The sequence below is a fragment of the Wasmannia auropunctata genome, unplaced genomic scaffold, assembly GCF_000956235.1.
Source record: "Wasmannia auropunctata unplaced genomic scaffold, wasmannia.A_1.0 LD335787.1, whole genome shotgun sequence".
NCBI lineage: Eukaryota > Metazoa > Arthropoda > Insecta > Hymenoptera > Formicidae > Wasmannia > Wasmannia auropunctata.
The window spans coordinates 173281-192278 of NW_012027103.1; the positions used below are offsets into that span (position 1 = coordinate 173281).

The 18998-nt window shown below is 36.2% G+C and overlaps 4 protein-coding genes across 8 annotated transcripts in view; 1 reads left to right on the forward strand and 3 right to left on the reverse strand.

Annotated features, from left to right (window-relative positions):
• Window positions 1-3033, reverse strand: part of LOC105456063 — a 3701-nt gene extending 668 nt beyond the window's left edge. The window contains exons 1-2 of one of the 2 annotated variants that reach the window (XM_011699837.1): window positions 2653-3033; window positions 1684-2497 (exon numbers count right to left, since the gene is read on the reverse strand). In XM_011699837.1, the coding sequence (XP_011698139.1) occupies window positions 1684-2377 (694 nt within the window). In that variant the 5' untranslated portion in view covers window positions 2378-2497; window positions 2653-3033. Of the gene's footprint in view, window positions 1-830; window positions 2498-2652 lie in introns of those variants that run through there. The other variant, XM_011699838.1, reaches the window with a different exon arrangement.
• Window positions 3034-3168: 135 nt separating this feature from the next.
• Window positions 3169-8273, forward strand: LOC105456066 (probable glutamine--tRNA ligase). The gene is made up of 10 exons (XM_011699845.1): window positions 3169-3430; window positions 4111-4415; window positions 4501-4709; window positions 4958-5207; window positions 5278-5575; window positions 5789-6168; window positions 6529-6847; window positions 6911-7131; window positions 7225-7417; window positions 7729-8273. Exons 1-10 carry the CDS (start codon window positions 3308-3310, stop codon window positions 7777-7779), a joined length of 2349 nt encoding a protein of 782 aa, XP_011698147.1. The 5' UTR covers window positions 3169-3307; the 3' UTR covers window positions 7780-8273.
• LOC105456065 (parkin coregulated gene protein homolog) lies at window positions 7899-10012 on the reverse strand. The gene is made up of 4 exons (XM_011699844.1): window positions 9793-10012; window positions 8749-9070; window positions 8526-8675; window positions 7899-8456 (listed from the first exon to the last, which is right to left on the reverse strand). Exons 1-4 carry the CDS (start codon window positions 9895-9897, stop codon window positions 8296-8298), a joined length of 738 nt encoding a protein of 245 aa, XP_011698146.1. The 5' UTR covers window positions 9898-10012; the 3' UTR covers window positions 7899-8295.
• Window positions 10013-10620: 608 nt separating this feature from the next.
• The window catches only part of LOC105456064 (DNA-directed RNA polymerase III subunit RPC1), a 13730-nt gene continuing 5352 nt past the window's right edge, over window positions 10621-18998 (reverse strand). For all 4 annotated transcript variants that reach the window (XM_011699843.1, XM_011699842.1, XM_011699841.1 and 1 more), the window contains 13 exons: window positions 18727-18963; window positions 17141-17471; window positions 16817-17066; window positions 16508-16737; window positions 14572-14922; window positions 13465-13633; window positions 13028-13367; window positions 12754-12941; window positions 12365-12512; window positions 12127-12279; window positions 11858-12058; window positions 10935-11068; window positions 10621-10806 (listed from right to left, as the gene is read on the reverse strand). In XM_011699843.1, coding sequence (XP_011698145.1) covers window positions 10686-10806; window positions 10935-11068; window positions 11858-12058; window positions 12127-12279; window positions 12365-12512; window positions 12754-12941; window positions 13028-13367; window positions 13465-13633; window positions 14572-14922; window positions 16508-16737; window positions 16817-17066; window positions 17141-17471; window positions 18727-18963 — 2853 coding nt within the window. In that variant the 3' untranslated portion in view covers window positions 10621-10685. The remainder of the gene's footprint in view (window positions 10807-10934; window positions 11069-11857; window positions 12059-12126; window positions 12280-12364; window positions 12513-12753; window positions 12942-13027; window positions 13368-13464; window positions 13634-14571; window positions 14923-16507; window positions 16738-16816; window positions 17067-17140; window positions 17472-18726; window positions 18964-18998) is intronic.

Sequence of the window (18998 nt, forward strand, 5' to 3'; positions counted from 1 at the left end):
CGTGTGCTCTTCCGATCTATTAATATGATTGGTTTATACATTTAGATCCATGAAGAACTAAAGGCAAGAACTAATCATGTTGAAGAATCTCACAACAGTTGTAAAGCTGTTTTCTCTGCTGAACGCAGCCAATGATTTTCAAATTGAACGAAGAAAAACAGGAAAACAAGGAACCGAGTCATCGTGACGGCGAGTAAGGACGACGCGCAGAAGTTCGCATCTCTTCACATGCCATAACCTGCAAATACACTTGCCTTCCGTTTAGGTGTCATCTTTGCGGCGCTACCTCTCATTCAGTTGGCAGACATCGCTGAATATCATCTTCGCCAAAATGTTTTCGCGTTTCTCATCTGACTTACGCCCGCACGGATCGCATCGCGCTTTAAAAGAGCATGTTATTTACAAAGCATATACATACACTGTACGGTCTGATAGTTGATACACATTAACGCTTTGTATACAAACCTTAAGCTCACCTCAAAGCTCACCACGAGTTGCCCTAACTTTAAGCTCACCGCACGTATCGTCTCTTCGAGCTGGATTGGTCTCTTTGACCAATAAAAATTAAATATTTTCAATCGCACCGAAGAATTAACCAATTATCATTTATTTATTATTTAAGAATAAATTTTTAAAATTAATTTTTAACAATTAATTGTGAAATTAATTTTTAATAATTAATTTCTTTTATTCAATTAATTAAATTATTAAGAATTATTTATTGAATCCTTGAGAATCCACGATCCCGGCATCCTTTATTTTTCTATCAAACTCTGATTAATTTAATTTACAAGTATAATCCTTATTTTGTTACTGTGCGTAGAATAAAATTTTTGTTTTATTACTTTAATTGTTTATAACTTTGAACAAAAGTTTATAACATTTGGAAAGAAATTAATTATTAAAGAGACGATAAATATTACCGGGTTGGAAATGATTTGTTTAAAACTGTTTGAATAAATCAGCATTAATTTGAATCGATATGAAAATATATATATATTCTTAATTGTAGATTTAAAAGAATAAACATGGTGTATAGTAGACTTAATTATTAGATTATTCTTTCTATTTGCAAACATCTCGTCAGATAAATCTTTCGTTTTAAAGATTCTTTGTTTTAACAGAAGTGCATTGTGCTTTTGCAGGCTCTTCTGTTTTAACTCTATCTGGGCATAGTTAGGGGAAAAATGGTGGCGTGTCTTCATGCTCCTGGCTCCACTTCTCTTTCCTCATCCTCATCCTTCACTTTTCTTCTCTCATCCTCATCCTTCACTTCTCTTCCCTCATCCTCATCCTCCATTTCTCTTCGTTGTCGGGTAGGAACGCGTAGATGAGTTAGATCCAGCCCCAGATATTCCAAGTCCTCCAGAATTTCCTCTAGATGTGGTTGTATCTCTGTGCGTTGACTGACTCGTTCTATGATAATTGCTTTGGGAATAGTGGTTGGTATTTCAGACATTTGATATCTGCCTTCTTCTCCCAGATCTTTGTCCTTTGTTGTAAGACTTACAGCAGCAAAATAAAGATCGGGATAATTGCGATAATGAAGTCGATCCACTCCCTCTAGAGGGAACAGCCTGATGTAGGGATACCTTTCCTTGTGCAGTGCCTTGAGGGCTAACACAGCCTTTTTCAGTTCTACTGCCTGATTCGCTATTGCTGGTAATAAAATTGCACTGCTCCCTGTCATAGGGAACGTTTCCATGATTTGCACCGACTGGAGGTCAAAATTTTTTAGAATCATTTTTACTTGTTCAATCATTTCCACTACAACAGCTTCCCTCTTATTGTCCTCCTCAAGGACTAGATTAAGAAGCGTCCTACGAAGTTTGGTTTTTGTTTTTATCCAATCCTGCCAGGTTACTATTGCACGAAAAATAGACATTTGCATGTTGTAATCTGTCTTTTCAAATATGTTGGCCATATTGGTTGTCGCACATAGTACTCGCCATTGGAATAAAAGATAGTCGTGGTTGGAATTCCTGTATCCTATATTATTAATCTTCTTGGCCATTGTCATTAATCCTGCCATTCCTATGAACATGAGTATGTGATCCGAAGCGATTGGACTGAGTATACATCTAGCAGGTGTACAGAATTGTTCCTTTGTTAACAGTTGACTGTAGAAAGGCACATCCTCAGGTCTCCATTTTAGGGTCCAGCAGATTGATGTTACCACAATATCTATATCCATCAGTGTGGAAGAAGCAGATTCATTAGATCTTAATTCAAGTTCCATTAGACAGGCATACTCAGGCATTATGTATCTTGCAACACCCTCCTCTTCTGTTTGAATTGGATCACGGATAACTTGATTTACTCTTGATCCCTCTATATCCCTATATACCTCTATATCCCTTACACCAGGTTGGGCCATGATTGTTAACTTCTTTCTTTCTTTGATTGTGATCTTCGTTTGCTCTTGTGCTTGTTGATCCAACCATAAACCGGAAGAATATAATTCTTGCCTTTTAATATGAATTAAAAGTATTTGATTCTAAAACAAAATTTATTTTTTTAGATATCTATTAATTCTAAATATTTGTATAATATATTTAATTGTACTAATATAAAACATTTTTTATTACACTGATTTTCTCACTTGTTTATGTGAATCATTTTTAATGCGGATTATGTAGCTTTATTAATTACCTAATTGCGCGCAATAATGTTTGTTGTTTTGATCGCATATACAGTTGGTCAGTTGCTATCAGATTCGGTTCCAAAAAGTCAGACTGATTTTTCACTCGAGCCAATAAATCCAATTCCAACCAGGCTTCCTTCCAACTCTTCCAAGCTTCGACGTCTGAACCCGTATAATCTGTACACAGTACACGCTACCGTTGATTATCCGTTTTTGTTGCGCAGCTTTTCTTATAATAAACAAAAGACAATCGGTAGCGCGTATAGAATAGGTGCCCTGGGGTGCGTTCAGAAATTCACATCATTTTATCCTTGTTATTCACCGAACAAGTTAAACAAGGATAAAATAATATCTAAATGCAAATCTGGACAAAGTTTCTGAACGCAACTCTGTTTTACCAGACGTGGTTTATCGACGTCATATTGAATTTTTATCTTTTAGTTCATATTTCTTGGAATCAGACTTTATGGCGCTAGAAACAGTCTTGCTTTCTATCTTGCTTCTGCTGCCGGCTGTTCGCTGTCCGCCGCCCGGTGTCACTGGCGTCAGTACTCCAGTCGTGATAAGTCAGCGGTGTGCCGGGTGTGCGTCGCGTCCATATGGTTGTGACTGGCGAACGCACGTGGGTTTTACCGTAATTGTGACAGTAGTATTTTCCATAAAATGTCAACGGTAAACGTGGAAGACGTGAAGCTGTTTCAGACCATCGGCCTGAGTGAGCAGAAGGCTAAGGAGACCTTAAAAAATGCGAACGTCACGAAGAATCTCAAACTGGCTATAAGCGAGGTTGGTTGTGAATTCACCGGCAAATCGGCAATCTCGTAACGATCAAACGTTACCAAATTTAATTATTAAAGTTTCCAAAATGTATAATCAGATTATCATTATATTACGTTTACGCTAGAATTGTTGCATCATTATTCTTTGATACGTAGTTTGCAATTACATCATACATTTTGCGTAATATATTTGTAATGAATTTAGTCTTCACTCATTTAATAGCAAAATGAATATTAGAATTTGCTTGTTTATTTATATTTTATATTTAATTTTTGTAGGCAGCTAAATATAGATCTATTCAAGATACTAAAATTTATTCTTAAAATTAATTTTAGTATCTTGTATCCTAAAATTAATTTTAGGATTTATTAATTAATTAATATCTCTATATTCTAAAATTATCAAAATTAAAGTAAATATTTCCAAGATGTATAATAGAAACATCATAATACTTAAGTTTAATGCATATACATGATGTATCATTTTATCCCATGCATCGTGCATGAAACGGAACGCATCTTATATTGCAATTCTCTAGAAGGGTTGCGTTATTCTTTGATAGTCTGCAATTACATCATACATTTTGTATAACATATTTAGATGATTTTAATTTTTATTTATTTAATGGCAAGATATATATTATTAGGAGTGGATTATTTATATGTATTTATATTTAATTTTTATAGGCAGCTAAACATGGATCTATTACTCAAGATACTGGCGTTTTGCTGTACCATCTAGCTTCCAAGATAAAAAATCAGATTGTGAATAAGATACCGTTTATTACTAATTACATAGTCGAGAAGAAACTAGACAGTGTACAGAGGGTGGATGCCGCGTTGGCTCATTTGTTGGCTAATGTGGGTAATAACGTTGACCTAGCTAAGTTTGAGGAATCTTGTGGTGTAGGAATAGTAGTTTTACCTGAACAAATTGAAGAGGAAGTCGAGAAGATCATAAAGGCACACAAAAATGAAATATTGGAAAAGAGGTGAGTGAATTTTACATATGTAAAATAGGAGAGAGAAAATGTTTATTTACAATTTTATTTTTACGAATTTTTTTTATCTAATTAGGTACCGCTTTAATGCTGGCCCATTGATGCAGCAAGTGCGCAATACTTTGAAATGGGCGGATGGTAAGGCGGTAAAGAACGAATTCGACGTCCAGCTTCTTGATCTATTGGGTCCGAAGGTCGACGCTGATCTCGCACCAGCACCTAAACCAGCGAAACAATCAAAGGACAAGCAGACGAAGGCAACCAAGCCAGAAGTTTCGAAGGAAGGTGAGTCATATGCATTGTATATTTTTATTGTATTACAAGCTTAGGCTTCCCAAAGCAGCTTTATACTGATACTTCATCTTTTGAGATGCATTTTCTCCTACTCTATTTCATTCTATATTTTAATTCTTATTTGTCTTATTAATTGCACTTCGATAAAATTATTACTATTAATATTCCTATTATTATTTACATATGTTGAAAGAATATTTTGAATGTTCATGTTCAACGGAAGATCGATAAATTTTCAGAGCAGAAGGAAGCACTGAGCAGTGAGAAGGCAGGGGCACAGACTATAAGTGAACTCATGAAGACCAAAGTTCACTTCCACAAGCCTGGGGAAAATTATAAGACTGACGGATACGTCGTGACACCAAATACGCATCATCTGCTGCAGAAGCATTTGAAAGCCACTGGTGGCAAAGTGGTAACGAGATTCCCGCCGGAACCCAATGGGATTTTACATATTGGACATGCGAAGGCTATCAATATCAACTTCGGGTACGCATTATATCTTCTTTGGTCTCGAGAGTGAAATGTATGTACATTGTAAAAGAGATGAATCCCACAGATACGCTGCTGCTTACGACGGTATTTGCTACTTGCGATACGACGACACCAACCCCGAAAAGGAAGAGGAGAAATTCTTCGTCGGTATACGGGATATGGTGGAGTGGCTTGGTTACAAACCGGCTATGATTACACACTCGTCAGATTACTTCCAGCAACTGTACGACTGGGCCGTTGAGCTTATAAAGAAAGGTTTAGCCTACGTTTGTCATCAGTCCAGTGAGGAGATGAAGGGTTTCAATCCTCCACCGAGCCCCTGGCGCGATAGGCCAGTTGAGGAGAGCCTGCGGCTGTTTAGTGTAATGAAAAATTTTTGTTTGACCGTATTGTTCTCTCTCCTATAATTTATTACTATGGCTTTGTTCCACTTAAGGCTCGCAACGCTTTTGAAATCATTTCCTTGTTTATCAAATGTTAAACAAGGACAAAAATGATGTTCGCGAGCGTTGTGAGCATTAAATGGAATGCAGCCTATATATAAACATTTGTCTGTTTTTATTTTGAAATAATAGGATATGAAGGCTGGTATGTTGGAAGAGGGCGAAGCGACCTTGCGTATGAAAGTGACTTTGGAGGAAGGCAAGCAAGACCCTGTTGCGTACAGGATAAAATACTCGCCGCATCACCGAACCGGCGACAAATGGTGCATCTATCCCACTTACGATTACACTCATTGCTTGTGCGATAGCATCGAGAATATTACTCATTCTCTCTGCACAAAGGAGTTCCAATCGCGGAGATCGTCTTATTACTGGCTGTGCAACTCCTTGGACATTTATTGCCCCGTTCAGTGGGAATATGGCCGAATGAACGTCAATTATACTGTAGTTTCCAAGAGGAAAATTGCTAAATTAATACAAGAAGGAATAGTGTCTGATTGGGATGATCCCAGGTACAGTGTAATGAATAATACCTTCATCGTATTATATAATGATAATTTTATACAAGGCCGATATATGTATACAATAACTAATGAAGCGGAAAGAGCTATACGGTCGAAATGTTGGTTGCAATAATATTCTTAATTTTTAATCTTAAATTTCTGGTGTAGTAAACCGCGTGCCGATTACTGTCGGTCTTTAAGAATGCAGTCACAACTTAAAGCTATCTATTAAGTCGATCTTTGATTTGATGATGATTTATTAATAATTGTTGATTTTACTGATCTTTTAAATCGATCTTCGATTTGATAATGTCGCTTTATTAATAATTTTTGGCTTTACTGATGTGTCATCACCTTTTTTTTTTATAGATTATTTACGTTAACTGCGCTACGTAGACGTGGATTTCCGCCGGAAGCTATAAACAATTTTTGCGCTCAAATGGGTGTAACTGGTGCACAAGCGACCGTTGATCCCGCGACGTTGGAAGCGGCCGTTCGGGACGTTTTAAATCTCACCGCTCCCCGGCATATGGTGGTTCTAGAACCTATCAAATTGACGATCAGAAATTTCCCTCAAGAGAAAGCGATGAGACTTACTGTACCCAATTTTCCCAACGAGCCAGAGAGAGGTCAGCACGAGATTACATTTGACGAGATTGTATATATTGAAGCCACGGACTTCAAAGAGGTATGTAACAGGTATTTCCGAAAAACTTTACGAAAAATTTTTATTTTATCAATATACTTGCAGATTGAAGAGAAAGGTTTCAGACGCTTGACACCGAAACAGCCAGTAGGCTTGAAGCATACAGGCACCGTAATAACGTTCGAAAGCATCGAGAAGGACGCCAGTGGTAACATTACGAACATAGTTGTTAAACAAGATCTTGTCTCGGAGAAGAATAAACCGAAGGCATTTATACATTGGGTGTCCAATCCGGTATTGGCATCCGTTAGACTGTACGAGCGCCTGTGAGTAACGTTTCCTCCGAGTTATTGATTGTTAATTACGAAAAAGTCTTATACTCTGTGATGTAATTAAAAATATCTTCAATTCTCTCTCAGATTTAAGCACAAAAATCCGGAAGATACGAACGAGGTACCGCATGGATTTTTGAGCGACATCAATCCATCCAGCAAAAAGGAAATTGTGGCGTACATGGACGGTAGTCTAGCTGAAACAGCGAAAGTGTTCGACAAGTTTCAGTTTGAACGTATAGGTTTTTTCTCCGTCGATCCCGATACCAAGCCTAAGAAGGTAAGCGTGAAAGCATCAGCACACACATACACAGTCGTGGACATATCGGTTACAACACTTTTTTTTCCAAGTTTTTAGTATATATTTAATATACATGTATATAATATATATTTTATAGGTAACTAATATTTTGCAAATGTGAACCACGATGGTGTACTATCTTTAGTCAAGAGATAGTACACCAATCGTGATTAGCATTTGCAAAATATTAGTGCGTTTCGAAACCTATTAAAAAAAAAAGTGTTGCAACCATGATATGTCCATGACTGTATGTACAATTGCATTAACATTCTTTCTTTTGTTTATTTCAGCTCGTTTTCAATCGCACTGTGACATTGAAGGAAGATACAGGAAAGATATAAATATATATTTTTCAAGTTAGTATTGTATCGCCAAAAAACATCTACTATTTTTGCTATTGTACTTTTTCTACGCTGAGGCAAAAAATGCGTGCTTTATTGCGTGACAGCAAACAGTTTTGTTATGTCAGAGACTTTATTTTTTTTTCTTTTTTATAAAGTTTTTCTGAAAGAGAAGCATGTCATTTGTATGATATAATACGTTATCTTTAATTTCAAGTTCCAAACGATTAATATATATATTTATTATATATACATATATATTGAAATATCTTTTTTATTACATTCCCAAGGAGAAATACCTTCGGTTTGTAAACGTCGATTCAATATCTGTAGATATCGATTCGATGTCGATGTTTGTAGACGGCGAATCAACGTCTATAAATCGATTATTTCGCCTTGGGTTCATGTTATGTATAACTTATCTTAAATTTTGCATGCATTTTGATCTTGTGATAGTTATATTTTCACGAATAAAGAATTAAGATCTATTAAAAGGATTGCAGCGTCATTTTCCATCTAATTCATCATACAGGATTCGTAGGTGGGGACCATGTATTTGATGTTTATGAAGGCATCCTCACCACCGTATCTTTCCAAGATTTCGAGCGTTTCTTGTATAACATCCGCCGCGTTCTCTCCCCTTTGCTGAGAATAATCGATACCCTCGCCAAGATTTACTGTAGGAAAAAAAAATCAGAAATGTTTCTATCTCAACACAAGAAACGTTGAGCAACAAGTGCGCTTACCATTTCTGTCTTTGAGTAAGTTCGGGATTGGCAAGATTTGCCGAAAATACGGGACCAAGGCTTCACCGACGCAATCGGCCGATCGCACCAGACGTTGAATTGCCTTCATGGTGGCGCAGATTATCTCGGGCATTCTTGTATTCAGAGCGTCTAGCGAGGTCTTTCTTTAATTACAGCGTGAATATTTTTTTTTCTACATTAAATCTTAGATTGCAGAACTTACTTTTAATAGGAATAATCAATTGGGGGACGACGGGCAAGATCTTCGGCCCGCCGTGCTCCAGCATATCCGATATTCCTTGCTCCACCAGAAACTTGTACGGCTGCTCGGTTTCCGTTAATCCGTCGAAGAACATCGGCAGGTAGTGATGGAAATCCAGATCTTCTATGTTGTCCACCTTCCAATTAATTTTCTGATCGTAGCCGTCGTTCTCCAACGAGATGGGGAATACGCCGCGCTTGTAAAACTTCCGGAAAGTCGACGGCTTCGGCGGGCGGGGTTTGTACAGTCCGCATTGCGGGGGTTTCGCGACAACCGTGTTTTCCTGCGAAATCGAAATTAACACCGTATTACAGCGCGTTGCACTGGCACTAGTTTACACCGAGCATTTGATACGCTTACTAACTAGTAACTTTCTATTAAATTTTTTTAATTTCGACGATGCATATATAAACTTATACATGATATATGTATTTAATTAATCATATTAATGCATAATATATCAACTTAGTACATCATTCTTTAAATTTATTGTAGAAATTAAGATAATTTAATAGAAAGTTTCTAGTTAGTACGCGTATCAAGTGCTTAAACTAGGCCACTGAGAGAAAAATTTTTTGTATTTGTAACTATATTTGCAAAGTACTATAATTATGTGATTATTACTACCAGAATATTAATAATAATAATTATATGCATAGTTTTATCAACCAATATATATAGTTGACATCAACAAAGTTTTAAAACTTATATATTATAGTTATTATTGCCATAAAAATGGTGGCAATTACCATAAAAATTAATTAATTGTAATCATTTTTATGGCAATAACTATAATAATATATAGTAAGTTTTAAAATTTGTTGATGTCAACTATATCTATTGGTTGCTAAAACTATATATATAATTATTATTATTAATATTATAGTAGTAATAATCACATAATTATAGTACCTACTTTGCAAATATAGTTACAAATACAAAAAATTTGTCTTTCAGTGTACGTTCATCCTGACTCATCGTCATTCATCGTTAATGACATGTTACCTGCAATGCCTGAATCGTGAAGGCAGGAACCACTCGCGGCTTCCTCTTTTTGTATCGTGGAATATCTTTTCGTACCTCCGTCCAAAATTCTTTCTCATTCACCATTCCGTTGCTCGACGTCTCTCTTTCAATATGGAGTTCAAATTACACGTTAAACATTTTCGTTCGAGTGTTGTTGACAGATTATATGCGCGCGAAGATGTGGGTAGGACACGAATTTAGATCAAACAAGTACTGCGTCTCCTAGCAACAAAATTTCTATTGACATCTATTTATATCATACAGATGATACAGATAGATACTATTGATACAAGTCACTTTGGTCACTTTATAAAAGTATATAATACTTTTATACACGACGCAAGACATGCTTTTATATATGCAAAGACTTCCTTATGGAGAGCTTTCTACACACAGAGCTCCTATGGGTATGAAATTCCACATCTAGAATTCGGGGTATTTAAAAATATTTTAATTTTTGACAAGTTTTAAGAAATTTGTGAAATTTGAATGATTTGAGAAAGAACAGTATTTAACTATTTTTGCCCCTATATACTATGTGTATACATATTTCGCACATACAATAAAATTCAATATGTACAATAAAAGAAATAAAATATTTGTATGTATTGAAATCATCCCTCCGCTTGAATGAGGTACTCCACACCCAGAAAAATCAAAAATCTCCATCCCTGTTTTTTATATGTACCTATATATACAATCACAGACATTGTAGACATCAATTAAATATTTTATACATAAGTGAACATGATTATAAGAATTAATAATATAATGATTGCACAGTGAAAGGATATTTTAACAAAATTTATTTTAACAAAATAATTTTTTCTTGTCATTAAATGTAAAATTTTATTAACATTTTATTATTAACATTAAGTTTGTAATGTTGGACGCGGCCGTATTCGTTGAAATCGTCGTCCAGAACGGAGTGGCTTGTGAAACTGCGGATCATCAAACAGAAGGTCCCTTTTGATCGGTTCGTCCTTGTTCGCTGTGTTTAATTATTAAGGAAAATAATGAGTATATCAAGTTATGAACATCTATCAATTATGTGTTTCCTTCTTTTTTTAATGAAAAAATATAAGTTAACTTTTTGCATATATATAATATGAAAAGGATATTTGTGAAGCAGCTTGAAGATTCCCGTGCCCAGTGGGACTGGAATACCCATTATAATCGACTCTGATACGCCGCATATAATGTCCTTTTGCCCGTAATAAGCCGCATCAAATAGGTGATCCGCCGTTTTCTCAAACTGCAAATAAGTGACTAGTTTGCGACAAGTATTCTTAATTTTTCTTAAAATACTATTCAAATTCAAAGACTAATTGGAGGAACTAAGCTTAACTTAATTCTTATACAGGGTGGGTACTATCGAGAAAAATCAGGAAAACCTGGAATTCTCAGGGAATTTCATTTTTACTCTTGAAAATCATGAATTCTCATGAAATTTTACTGGTACTCAGGGAAATTTTTTGAATTTTTTAAATTTAATTTTATCCCTTTAGAAAGTAAACGTGGCCCCATAACAAAGGTCCCTGATATTGAAAGTTAATTCATTTTAAATTGACATATATTATATGAAGACTCCAATCTAAGAAACGATAATCCGGAAATAAATCAGGCATTAAGAATCTAATAACGCAGAACTTGTTGCATGAAACCATTTAATCTTCACATATGTAGTTACATCTCCATACAGAATCTTTCGTTACGTTCGAAAAATTTTGTATGGAGATGTAACTATTGTACATATGAGAAGATTAAATTGTTTTGCGCATCAAGTTCTATACGTTATTAAAACTCTTAGTGCCTAATTTATTTTAAAGCTGTATTGAGAAATTCTCTAATCTTACCTGAAATTTTGAATAAAATTTCAGGTAAGATTAGAGAATTTCTCAATACAGCTTTAAAATTCCTGGAAAATCTGGGAATTTTCAGGGAATTCTTTTACAAAATTTGAGTACCCACCCTGTTATATTGTAAGTGTAAGAAGCAAGTAAAATAGATGATATAAATAATAAAGATAATGGGAAAAACTCACCGATGCCAAGTTCAAAACCGACTCCTTCATTTTTGCCAAGCCCTGCCGCGTGATACCAAGCACTTCGCCTCGGCTGGTCATCAAATCAGCCAAGAGCATTAAGTGCCGTCGATCAATGCTGATCCCGTGATTTTCCATTACCGACTTAATCTCCGACATGATGGTCGTTCTCGCTGCTTCTATCCCGAGCGTTTTGAAAACCTACGATTGAAATAGACGATTATAAATGTCTTGTTCAACAACTTGCAACTTGATTCCTTTCAACTCACTTCTATCGTATTGTTCGATTTCGTCTTCTCGCCAATGATGCCAGGTGTTGCCATAACTTCTCTAAAATTACCTCCTTCGACAAATAGGGTAAATTTCGTTTTACCACCGAGGTTTTCATTATGCACAACCACCCTACTGATCGATGGCAAGCCCTAAAAGTAAAAAATTTAGATGCACATCAAATGCTTTCTGTATTCTACAAAATTTGCATTTTACAGAAATACGTCGTATTTTTACCTGTACTACAACATTTGGAAGGGCCTCCGTCAGTTGGCGAAATGGAAAATTTAAACGGTCTTTAGGTCGATTTGGTCGAATAGCAATAAAGTCTTTGCCTATCACTTCTAGGTTCTTTGATGTCAGCTTCAATTTTGAAGTGCAGAGTCTAGGAAGTCACAAATCATTTGTCTTCATTCAAAAAATATACCAATAGCAAATTACTCTTAAACTTAAAATGTATATCATTAAAATTGTATTTTTTTTCACTGTAGCTTCCGACAAAAGACTGAGTTACAGCATCAGAAAAAAATTAGAATTTTTATTCTTTCGATATTGGAAATTAAATTAAAGCTTGAAAAGATAAAAGTTTTAAGCCTTTAAACTATATACTTGTAATATACACTTACGTATAGGACACAGAATAAGCATCAATTTTTAATTTCAACAATTTAATCCTATCGAGATCTAATTTTATTAAAAGGAAATGGTCATCGCGCAAATATATCTCCTCGATATATTGAGCCACATCTCCCAGGGTCGTCTTCTCGATTTTCGCCTTCACTCGCTCGGCAAAATCGCAATCCGTATCGTTGACCTGCATGACAAAAGATTAATTCAAGTCCGCGTATCCCGCCGGCCTAATTACTTAGAACACGCTGCGCGTTCGAAGCGATTATTTACCAATGTCGCTGTGATGATGGGAGTGCTGATCTTCGGACTCGCGTTAATAATCTCCTTGATACGCGGCACACCCTGCGTGATGTTCATGGCCGCTACACCGGCGAAGTGGAACGTTTTGAGGGTCATCTGAGTGCCCGGCTCGCCAATACTCTGCGCGGCGAGCGCGCCCACGGCCGTGCCCGGCTCTATCTTGGCTCGCATGTACTTCTCCTTGCACGTGTGAATGAACTCGACCAATTGGGAGACGGTGAAACGCTCGAGTTGCGAGACCACCGGCGAATTCGATGTAACATTCTGCCGATAATGCGCTATCTTTCGCGCCACCGATTTCAGGAATACCCTGCGAAAATGTACAATTCGTTCAATTCGTCGCGAAGCTGCGCCACGAAAATTTCGTCGTGTTATCGTGCATCTATCGTAAATATGTATCGTCTTACATCAGTTCCTTTTTGAATTCGTCGTCCAGGCAGTCGTACTCCTCGGAGGACAGCATCTCCTTCGCGGCATTGATCACGCTGGGAGCGTCCAAAGGTGCTTCGGTTTTATAAGGCATTTTCGCCTTCACGTGATCGTACACCCTTTCGTAGTCCACGGGACAGTCCTTACCTGTAGAAAAACAGAAATATGTACCACTCTGTTTACACGAAATCATAGAGGTGTGCGAATCAAGCATTTGCATGGCCGAATCGAATTTCTGATAACATGTTCGAAATCGAATACGAGTCGAATCTGAATCAAATTTTCCCAGATTTACATCACATGTTAATTTAAACGTAATAAATATCAAAATTTATGATTACATTATTTATGAATTACATTATTTTACGCCATGATTTAAGCAAACTGAAGACCCGTTTTCGATTTACATCTCATTACAAAGGATCGTGATCTTATGTGACATTTTAAACTAGAAGATATGTAATTAATAATATGTGTACATCACGAATAATTAGTTTCCAAGTATCTTCTATGTTAATCTATATAAATACATTACATACATCAAAAATACTTATTTATCAGATAAGAATAATTGGTCGCGCGGGAGATATAAATGAAGCAAATAAAATAGGCGATCGATTCGAAATCGAACCATTGTTGATTCTAGAGGTGTGCGAATAGTTCGAATTCGAATCGAATCGAATCGAATCACAGTAGATTCGATTCGATTCATTTTCGAATCTGCAAGATTCGAAATCGAATAGTTCGAGAATTTCGAATCAACAATGGTTCGATTTCGAATTAATCGCCTAATGTAATGTTAATCTGGGAAAATTTGATTTAAATTCGATTCGTATTCGAATTAAAGAGATTCGATTCGATTGGATTCGAAGTAAAAATTTCAGATTCGATTCGATTCGATTCCGAACATGTTATAAAAATTCGATTCGATTCGATTCGATCATGCAAATGCTTGATTCGCACACCTCTAGTTGATTCGAAATTCTCGAACTATTCGATTTCGAATCTTACTGATTCGAAAACGAACTCGAATCGAATCCAAACTATTCGCAAACACCTCTACGCGAAATGCACGACAGACGTACCCTCCATGTACGTGGGATCCAATCCGTCCCCGCCATACGGAATCTGTATGATATTGCACATCGAATTGCGCACCGTCATGTCGTAATGGATGCAGAGGTCCTCTAAACTCTTGATCAGTCGCCTCTGCATGTATCCGGTCTCCGCGGTTTTCACCGCGGTATCCGTGAGACCCTCCCGACCGCCCATCGCGTGAAAGTAGAATTCCTTGGACACCAGCCCCGAGTAAAACGAATTTTCCACGAAGCCCTTGGCATCCGGCGTCCTCAGTAGCGCGGGGACGTGCGGCAACGCACGATTCTCGAATCCGTTCGGTACTCTACGCCCGTTGATAGCCTGCTGACCGACGCAAGCTGAAGAGAGGAATTTAATGGTGTTAAAACGAGTAAAGAAATAATATATGATTACACAGTTCAATAAAAACATTTAAAAAAAAAACCATAACTGGACTAGTCATTTTCTGTAGTTTTTTGAACGCTGAATCCGAATCCGCTTGTAGAATTGCTCTATCATGTCACAATTTTGAGAAACTTGCAGATAAAGTTGCAAAAAGGATTATTTTCACATTTTGTCGTATTGTAACTTTGAAATGCGATGTGCTAGAGAAGTGTTCGTGCGCTTGAAATTAAATATGTTGTTAGGACTTTCAAAGGAATTTTGTGTTTGTTATGGTTAAAGAGTTATTTATTGTTAAACATGGGGTCTATTGCGAAAGAACTGTGAATTAAATCATTGACAAATATTAATAAGAGGCCGTAAACGAGCAAATTTCGTATACTAACAATTATATCAAAGTGTGCAGATATCTATAAATGCGGTACTAGTTTCGACTTGACTGCAGTCTTCATCAGTGGCTAAATAATAAATACTTAATACATAATTACATAAAAAACTTTAAATAATAAATAAGTAAAACGCGGATATAGTTCATGTCAACGTAGTCTGTCAGTAATTAAAAATTGATATAACAATGAATAAAACAAAACGCAATATAATATACTCCTATCGTCATAATTGATATAAAATGAAGTAATAAAATAAAACGCAATATAACATAACTCATAGCATCAAAGTCATGAACACGAACGATCTGTAATTTTTCTTCGTCATCTTTAACATGTCCCTCTGTTCGTCCGTAATTAATCAAAAAGAGAATATGGGAACACCGGTAATTCTGTGATAAAGCAGGAGGCAGTGCTATGAGTTATATTATATTGGGTTTTATTTTATTACTTCGTTGTTTTATATCAATTATTTTATTACTTCGTTGTTTTATATCAATTATTGACGATAGGAGTATATTATATTGCGTTTCGTTTTATTCAATGTTATATCAATTTTTAATTACTGACAGACTACGTTGACATGAACTCCGCGTTTTACTTATTTATTATTTAAAGTTTTTTTATGTAATCATGTATTAAGTATTTATTGTTTGTTTAGCGGCTGATGAAGACTGCAATCAAGTCGAAACTAGTACCGCATTTATAGATATCTTGATATAATGAAATATAATTGTTAGTACACCCACGAAATTTGCTCGTTTACGGCGTCTTATTAATATTTGTCTTTGTGATTGCGAGCGATATTTAGATTATTGATAAATCACTGACAATTTCCAAACAGTAAAACATTTACCAAACGTATAAAAATTCTCCAGATTTATTTGTTACTTTTTAAAAAATTAAGTACTCAAAAACGTAACATATATTTGATATGTTACATTTCGAAGTTACATAATGACAAAATATGTGAAAATAGCCCTTTTTTGCAACTTTATCTGCAAGTTTCTCAAAATTGTGACGTAACAGAGCCATTCTACAAGCGGATTCAACGCCCAAAAAAACTACGAAAAATGACTAGTCCAGTTATAGTCGAGAAAAATCTTTTTTTTTTTTAATTGAACAGTGTTATCATATAATTAGCACTTGAACGTACCTATCATTTGGGATATGTTGATGAAGCTACCCTTGCTGCCACAAAGAGCCATAGTTAGTGCAGTGTTGGTGGGATGCAGTTCCTTCAAGCACGCTTTACCAACGTTGTCACGGATCACCGAGAGTTCGTTCAGGATTCTCGTCTCGAGTGTCTCCTCCTCCGAGCATCCAGGTTGACAGACGAGACTGCCCTTCTCCATCAGCTGAATGTACTCGTTACATGTGGTGTAACTGGACAAGCACAATTGTGGATTAGCTAACTGGTTTGAGGCGCAGCCTTTCGAGCTTTAAAACTTGAAATTATTCGTACTGAGTGTGTAAAACTTTTTCCTTGGCCCGCAGCAGGCCTTGACTGGGTATGAGGTCTCCGATACCGAGGGAAATTCCTCTCTCGAAATTGAAGTGATTCGTTATTCTGGTTAAACGCCACATAGCCGCGGTCGCAATATCCTCCCCCCAATCGCGCAGCAGAACGTAAAATATATTCTGCTTCGAGCCTGAGCCCAATACAGATTTATCCAGTGTCCCCGCCAGAAGCTCGGAGTTGCGAATGATAACATCTGTGAATTCAATTTGGTCGTTATTAACGTAACGTAAACGATAAGATTACGATATATTCACAACTGCAACTTACAAGAGTCATTAACACATAATTCTTTTCCGGTGGTGTAGGTTTTGCCCTTCGTCTTTAGATTCGCCTTGACGGGACATTCCGCGTTCGGGCGTAAAATCAGGCTGAATATTTGCTTGCCGGTCCACAGCCTCGCCGGTTTTACGATCGCGGGCGGGGGAAGAGTCACGACCAGAGAAGCGTCCGGGCCGGCTAAGATGCAAAGTGCTAATCTAGCCTGTTCTAGCTGGAGAAACGTGTCCTTTTGGGTCAACAGATAAGCACCGGTGATAAAATCTTGTGTTGCTGCTATCAATAAGTCACCGTTACGCGGTGTGACCAGGTTCGATTTATTCTACAAGCAAAAAGAAGACAACGTTTCAGCACATTCATTCGCGCAATTTAATAATTCTATCAAAGTATATTAATCAGCCATTAATTTACCGCTAGCAATAGAATTAAATTGACAGATTAGTAGGACTTTATCTGCGGGAAATAAATAAAAGGAAAAGAAATAAGTTGTAAAATTTGAAGTAAAATGACAGGTAAATTAGGAGTTGATATGTATAAAGTATGTAAATCATAGGAATGAAAAATAGAAAAAAAATGTCAAGGTTAAGTGTAACAGAGTAGGGGTAAAAATTATTTAGAAGTATAAAGAGTGATGTAAGATAAAATAGAAATGTGGGAAGTGGATAGGAAAAGAGGTCCCTTCTTTGGTTAATAGCGAATGCCGGAACGAGGGCTCAGATGGCTAAGGAAGGAAAAATGAAAATATTAAAGATGGAATGAGGAGAATACAAGAAAATGTGAACGTATAGGATAAGAATAGTTATAGAAGAAGTTATAGAGATAAAGAGAAGGTTTAGAATGTTTAGGAGAAAGAGGTTGTATAAGATAAATAGGATAACGCCGAATAGAGAAAGAAGATTGATATACAGGGTATCCCAAAATTCGTGAATCAAAATATCATAGCAAGAAAGTCTTCGAAAAATTAAGTAAAAAAGTTATTTGTAAATTTTTATTTTAAGCAATAGTTTTTGAGATACAAAGGTTTAAATTTAGCTAATTATAGATTAGTTAGATTAGTACTTGCGTGAAGTGCTGCGCGACCACTAAACTATCTACGCGCTCACGGACATGTTTCTGTTTAATCGTAATATATAATTGGCTAAATTTAATCTCTTATATCTCAAAAACTGTTTAAATTAAAAATTTACAAATAACTTTTTTACTTAATTTTTCGAGAATTTTCGCGCTAATATTTTGATTTGCGAATTTCGGGACATCCTGTATATATAGGGTACAGGAGAGATTTTGGAAAGACTAAAGGTAGAATGAGAATACAAGGTAAGTATAAGTATAGGATAATATGAATTGTATACAAAAGATATAGAAATATTTAGAAGAGTTATGTTTAGAAGAAAGAAAATAGGAATAGAGAAAAGACAGTATTGTGCACGATGTGATTATAGGTAGGTAATTTAGATTTTTAAACGCCAAAAATAAAAGGAATGGATGGATGTGTGTGGATAAGTAAACGCTTAAAAATATATGGCTATGGCTTTTGTGTAAGCTAGAAGTAATAAAATTTCTTCTCTTCTATTTACCGCTAGCAAAACCAGCGCTTCTGCTCTAGCCTCCTCGGTTTGCGGTAAATGTAAATTCATTTCATCGCCGTCGAAATCCGAATTGTACGGATTACAGACGCACTCGTTGAACCGGAACGTCCGATGTTCCATTATTTTGGTCCTATGTGTCATGATGCTCAATTTGTGCAGAGATGGTTGCCGATTGAACAGCACCAAGTCATTGTCTTTGAGATGCCTCTCGACAATGTCACCATACTGTAAAAAAAAAACAATACGTTAAAATGATTAAA